The 6,270-nt window shown below is 42.7% G+C and overlaps 1 protein-coding gene across 4 annotated transcripts in view; it reads right to left on the reverse strand.

The window, feature by feature from the left end:
- Positions 1-598: 598 nt before the first annotated feature.
- The window catches only part of MFSD11 (major facilitator superfamily domain containing 11), a 19,981-nt gene continuing 14,309 nt past the window's right edge, over positions 599-6,270 (reverse strand). The window contains exons 8-10 of one of the 4 annotated variants that reach the window (XM_055090355.1): positions 3,382-3,556; positions 2,527-2,662; positions 599-1,854 (exon numbers count right to left, since the gene is read on the reverse strand). In XM_055090355.1, coding sequence (XP_054946330.1) covers positions 1,690-1,854; positions 2,527-2,662; positions 3,382-3,556 — 476 coding nt within the window. In that variant the 3' untranslated portion in view covers positions 599-1,689. Of the gene's footprint in view, positions 1,855-2,526; positions 2,663-2,941; positions 3,142-3,381; positions 3,557-6,270 lie in introns of those variants that run through there. The other 3 variants (XM_028499139.2, XR_008619220.1, XR_008619221.1) reach the window with 3 other exon arrangements.

Below are 6,270 nucleotides of genomic sequence, written 5' to 3' on the forward strand. Positions count from 1 at the left end.
TGAGGAACTCCTATACTGTTTTCCACAAAGGCTGCACCATTTTATATTCCCACCTACCAAGGATTCCAATTTCTCTATATCCTCATCATCACTTTTTTTGTTTAATTGGTAACTTTTCTGTATTTTGAGAACTTAAAAATTTCCAAGGGATTTTTCTGTATTATAAATCAACAACCAACCAACCAGCCAAAACTCCCAGAGGAAAGAAACCCTCGGTATAAACAGCCAAAGCCTAGGTTTTAAGGTTTTCAAGCCTTTGGGTATGGGAAGAAAATACGGGGTGGGAGGGGAACCTCTTCACACAGAGAAAAACATCTGTGACTCAATAAAGGTTGCTCAAGGGCTAAGCCAAATTTCAATACATACCATATGAAATCTGCAGTAAAAGAGCAACACACCCATATTTACATACACACACACACACACACACACACACACACACACACACACACACCCATGTGAGACAAAGTGAAGACTTTTACTTACCTAGAGGCATGAAGATAAATTATTTGACAGAGTACATAAGATGAGCATAAAAATTAAACTCTTTATTTCATCATATTTCATTTTAAACTCAAATAATGATACAAATTTAAAAGATGAGCTTACTGTTACCAGTCAAATAAAGAGCTCACCAGGCCAGAGAATGGGGAATGGCTACTAACAGGCACGGGGCTTCTTTTTGGGATGATGAAAATGTTCGGAAAAGATAATGGTGACAGTTGTACAACCTTGTGAATGTACTAAAAAAACACTAAACTGTATACTTTACAATGGTGAATTTTATGGTGTCTGAATTATACCTCAATTAAAATAATTGTTTTAAGCTCTTATGGATTAAAGTTAACATTTCCATTTAAACATCTCCCCAAATAGTTACATTCCATTCCCAGACACGTTTATGTGTCCGCTGTAAGAAGATATGTAAGTGACGGCAGCCTGCCACCATAGCTTAGACCTCACTACGTGTTTTGGGGTGTTTTTTTTTAACGCATTGCATCCTCCAGGAAAATTACTAGCAAAATCCTCCCCCAGTAAATGTGTTTTTGTTCATTTACAAATGTCAGGTTCCTGTTTTTAAAACTTAAGACAATTTTTACCTCATTTCATAATACTTGATTACCACCCCACCCCTTGCTATGAACTACAAGGTAAGAAAACTTTATCAAACAAAAACATTTAAAGAGAAAGAATGTGCAAATCTTTTCAAAGATTCCATTTCAGCATCACATGATTTATTTAAATGTCATTCCCAGACACGCGTGGGGTGGCATATGCTCCCTTTTATTACATAGTAACACATACGCCATACCCAGCAAGAGTCTTTATATGACATATGGCCTAGTAGTTTCAATCAAAGCATGACCGTTCAAAGAGAACAGGGGGAGAAGAAAACATCTACACATCGATAACATGATCAAAAGGAACGTGAGACAGATGAACTGAAAAACAACATCTTTGAACAATCATAATCGACAGTACAAGTCTCCCTTATTCCACTAGTTTTAAACAACTAACATCTGTAAACTTGAATACCAACTCTGGCAGATTTAGCAGTCTTAAATCTCTGATTTTCCATCCTAAACACCCGCCAATGTGCTGTGAAGACGAGAGCGGGCCTCCTCCACCGAGCCCTGCCGCCCAGCCGAGCTGTCTGAAGAGGCAGCCTCCTCTCGTGGGCACCCCTCATCAAATACTTCGGTAGTCAGAGCCCCGGGCTACAATGGCAGCAGCTTCCCACTCCACAGTGAAGAAGGAAACAGTTCCAAAAAACCCAAACATCACCATGACCAGGAGTTGCCAATGAAGGAGAAGGTAGTTACTGTAGAAAAATGCCACGGCTGCGCAAATGGACTAAAAATAAACAAGACAAAACAGATCACAAAATGCACACAGGTGACCCAGCCGCTCCACAAAGAGCCCCGCGGCTCTCTGGCCCAGGGCTTCCCGTGCCTTGCACCGCTCCCTGCTCTTTCTGCATCTAGATGGCACTTCCTTGCTCACTAGCTCACAAACATGCACCACAAACTCCTGCTGAGAGCTGGGAACAATCAAGTAAGCTATTATTTAAAATAGTATTTTGTAAAAAACAGGAGTTATAAAATAATGTGCATAAACAGTGAGAAACACTCTTGTTATATGTGTATACTAAGAATTCTGGTATCTAAGGAAGTCTGAGCCGCAGAGAGACCAGAACATAAAATCTCTTATACAAGTGATAGGGCAAAAAAGATCACACTACTCATTGCTTCCTAACTCTAATCACAAATCCTTTTATTATTTTTTTTTAATTTTTTTTTTTTGGCCGCACCATGCAGCATGTGGGACCTTAGTTCCTTGACCAGCGATCAAACCTGCGGCCCCTGCATTGGAAGTGCAGAGTCTTAAGGACTGGACCTCCAGGGAAGTCCCACAAATCCTCTGAAAGGTTGTCCTTGACTTTCATTTAAGAAACATTAAGAAAACAAAGTTAAAGCACTAAAAAAAATGGACCCTGCTTTAAACACAATCTGAAGAAGAGGTTACCTGCACAAATTTAAAGACTGCAAAAGCTGGTGCACTGTCTTCAGAATAGAGAAAACCTAGAATACTAAGCAGCTGGGTATTGAAGCAGCTGTCTCCAAGACCCAACAGGAAGCTGCAGAAGATGGCAACTTCTTTGCTGAATAAAACAAAATTAATTTAGAGTGAGCATTAACAATATTTGTTAGAGTTGATTAAAATGTAAAAACAACTCACCCACAAAAGCATTTTACTTTCAAGTTTTAAACACTATGAAACAAGTATGAATAAATACTGGAATTTACAAAGTCAGAATTTATGCTCAAACGCACTCACCTTCGCAGTCTAGCAAACTCTGGTCTACTAACTACTGGGGAAGCAAACACTGTGTTTGGGGCAGAGCTGCTCCTGGATTGTGGATCTAGACATAAACACTCACATCTACAATGACTTTGAGAGCTGAGCGCAAAAAAATGACACCCTCAAAACTGCTGTCGACACTGTGAGAGAACTGGGTGGCCGGCCCAGCTGGCAGATCACCCCTCGCTCCTCATTGCTCTTCCTCGGGGCCCAAACTTCTAGAGATTTCACTGGTTGAAAGGCAGAGGTATAAAGTTCCAATCAGATACTTATGTGCTCCTTCACAGATCAAGAAAAAGATTTAGTGGGGAGAAAGGTTAAAAACAGCAATTAGAAAAATAACTTGGGATTCTCTACGGATTCCTATTTAAACTCATTCTGGCTCCATTAACACTTGACAGATGACCTTATAAAGATAACAGACTTGCAGAAAAGGATTAACTGCTCCATTCTAAATTCCTAGCCATCCTCTACCTCCCGCCCTTCCTTAAATTACTAGAAAAAGGAGAGTCACTGTACCTGGGTTTGATGTAAGCACTGCTGTCAGTTCCTTCAACAGGAGCGATAGGGGCATCCGCAGGCATGTTGAGAAATATTAAATAAAAAGCTATGAAATGCACCAGGATGCCCAACAGCACGACTGGATTCCTACCGAAACGACTGTTCTTGCTCAGCAGGCCAAAGAGGCTTCCACCTGGAAAACCCACGAAGTAGAGAACACAAAAACCCACGGCCAGGTTAATACATCAAAATCTTAGTTCTGTGAAAAAATAAATTAAACGGACAAACCAATAGCTAATTTAATCAAAAAAGAAAGAAAGAAAGAAGGCACAAATATAGAAAATAAGAAATAACTGTTGAGCGCTTCCCTGGTGGCGCAGTGGTTGAGAGTCCGCCTGCCGATGCAGGGGACGCGGGTTCGTGACCAGGTCCGGGAAGATCCCACATGCCGTGGAGCGGCTGGGCCCGTGAGCCGTGGCCGCTGAGCCTGCGCGTCCGGAGCCTGTGCTCCGCAATAGGAGAGGCCGCAACGGTGGGAGGCCCGCGCACCACAAAAAAAAAAAAAAAAAAAAATAGAAATAACTGTTGAAACAGAGTTGTTAGCAGAGCCCCGGACTACAATGGCAGCAGCTTCCCACTCCACAGTGAAGAAGGAAACAGTTCCAAAAATCCCAAACATCACCATTACCAGGAGTTGCCAATGAAGGAGAAGTTAGTTACTGTAGAAAAATGCCACGGCTGCGCAAATGGACTAAAAATAAACAAGACAAAACAGATCACAAAATGCACACAGGTGACCCACCCACCCCCACGCCAAAAAAAAGTACCAAAAATATGACACAATGGTTTTGAAGACGCAGATTATCAGGCGACAAAGGGCAGTGATCTTTGAGAGACAGGAAACAAATGAGGTGAGGCCCACACCTGCCCCAGCTGACTGAGAGGCTGTGGGTTGCAGGGAGGGAGAGGGAGAAGAGGACGGAAGGCAGGTGGAGGCCTGCAGCCTCCCTGAGTTGAGGAGACAGAGCTGAGAGTCTGGGGAGATAAGGTGCCTGAGTTCCCAAGACAGAGTATAAGAAAGGACAGCTGATTAGCACAGGATGTGACTAAATTAGCAGAGGCCTGGAAAGAACCTTCCAAGAGGATTAGAGGTATTAGTGCCCTGCCCTGGGCAGGGAAGAGTGCCTGGTCCCACCAGCCAGACTGGAAATCTTATTATTCACGGGCACTGGGTGTACACAGAAGGGTCTTCCATCAGGGGTGAGGGATAATTAGCCCTAGTCTGAGCACTACCCTGATCCCATCCAACAAATTTTAAAAGCAAGACCTAAAAAAAATCAGACTGTTTTCAAGTAAATGAACCACATCCAAGAACAAAGCTCAAGAACATTAAAAGGAATATAAAAAACATCCTGCACCCAGCAAGGTACAGTTCACAATGGCTAGTATCCACAACATTACCAGACATGCAAAGAAACAGGAAAATAGGACCCATCGTAAGTAGACAAATCAGTCAAACACAGAGTTATCACATGACCCAGCAACTCTAGTGCTGGGTTTACATGCAAGAGAAATGAAAACATAAGCTCACACAAAAAGTATACACAAATGTTCACAGCAGCATTATTCATAACGGCCAAAAAGCGAAAACAACCCAGATGTCTGTGACATGATAAATGGATAAATAAAATGTAGTAGATCCATACAACTAAATATTATTTGGTAATAAAAAGGAATGAAGTAAAAAAATAAAGAAAGAAAAAGAAAAAGAAAAAGAAATGAGGTACTGATACATGCTACACCATGGAAAAATCTTGAAAACATTGTGCTAAGTGAAAGAAGCCAGACACAAGAGACCATATATATTGTATGATTCCATTTACACAAGATGTCCAGAATAAACAAATCTATAGAGAAAGTAGATTAGCCGTTTCCTGGAGAAGGGTGATGAAAATGTTCTATAATTAAATTACAGTGATGGCTGTACAACCCTGTGAATATACTAAAAAACACTGATCTGTATACTTTAAATGGGTGAACTATGCGTCATGTGAATTATATCTCGATAAAGTTGTAAAGAAAACAACACTACCCCAGAACTGTTGCAGATGTTAGAATGAGCAAAGACATTGAAACAATTACTGTAACTGTATTAACATGTTCACACACACACACACACACACGCGTGCCAGGTGTTGGCAATAAATTAGGGGAGGGGTACCGGTGCCCTGTTAGGAACCGGGCCCCACAGCAGGAGGGGAGCAGCAGGCCAGCCGCTTCATCTGTATTTACAGCCGCTCCCCATAGCTCGCATTACCGCCTGAGCTCCGCCTCCTGTCAAGTCAGCGGCAGCATTAGATTCTCATAGGAGCATGAGCCCTACTGTGAACCGCACATGTGAGGGATCTGGGTTGCACGCTCCTTATGAGAATCTAATGCCTGATGACCTGAGGTGGAGCTGAGGTGGTGACGCTGGCGCTGGGGAGCGGCTGCAAATACAGGTTATCATTAGCAGAGAGGCTTGTCTGCACAGAGACCATAATCAATCAGTTGCTTGAAGACTCATATCAAAACCCTATCAGTGAGTGGCCCGTGACAATTAAGTTGCATCTTATGGAGTAGACTGGACATAAGCAACACACGTCAGGTGCCACTGTCTCCCATCACTCCCAACGGGACCACCGAGTTGCAGGAAAACAAGCTCAGGGCTCCCATTGATTCTGCATTATGGTGAGTTGTATAATTATTTCACTATATATTACAATGTAATAATAATAGAAAACAGTGGGGCTTCCCTGGTGGCGCAGTGGTTGAGAATCCGCCTGCCGACGCAGGGGACAGGGGTTCGTGGCCCGGTCCGGGAGGATCCCACATGCCCCGGAGCGGCTGGGCCCGTGAGCCATGGCC

The sequence above is a fragment of the Physeter macrocephalus genome, chromosome 14, assembly GCF_002837175.3.
Source record: "Physeter macrocephalus isolate SW-GA chromosome 14, ASM283717v5, whole genome shotgun sequence".
NCBI classification, from domain to species: Eukaryota; Metazoa; Chordata; class Mammalia; order Artiodactyla; family Physeteridae; genus Physeter; species Physeter macrocephalus.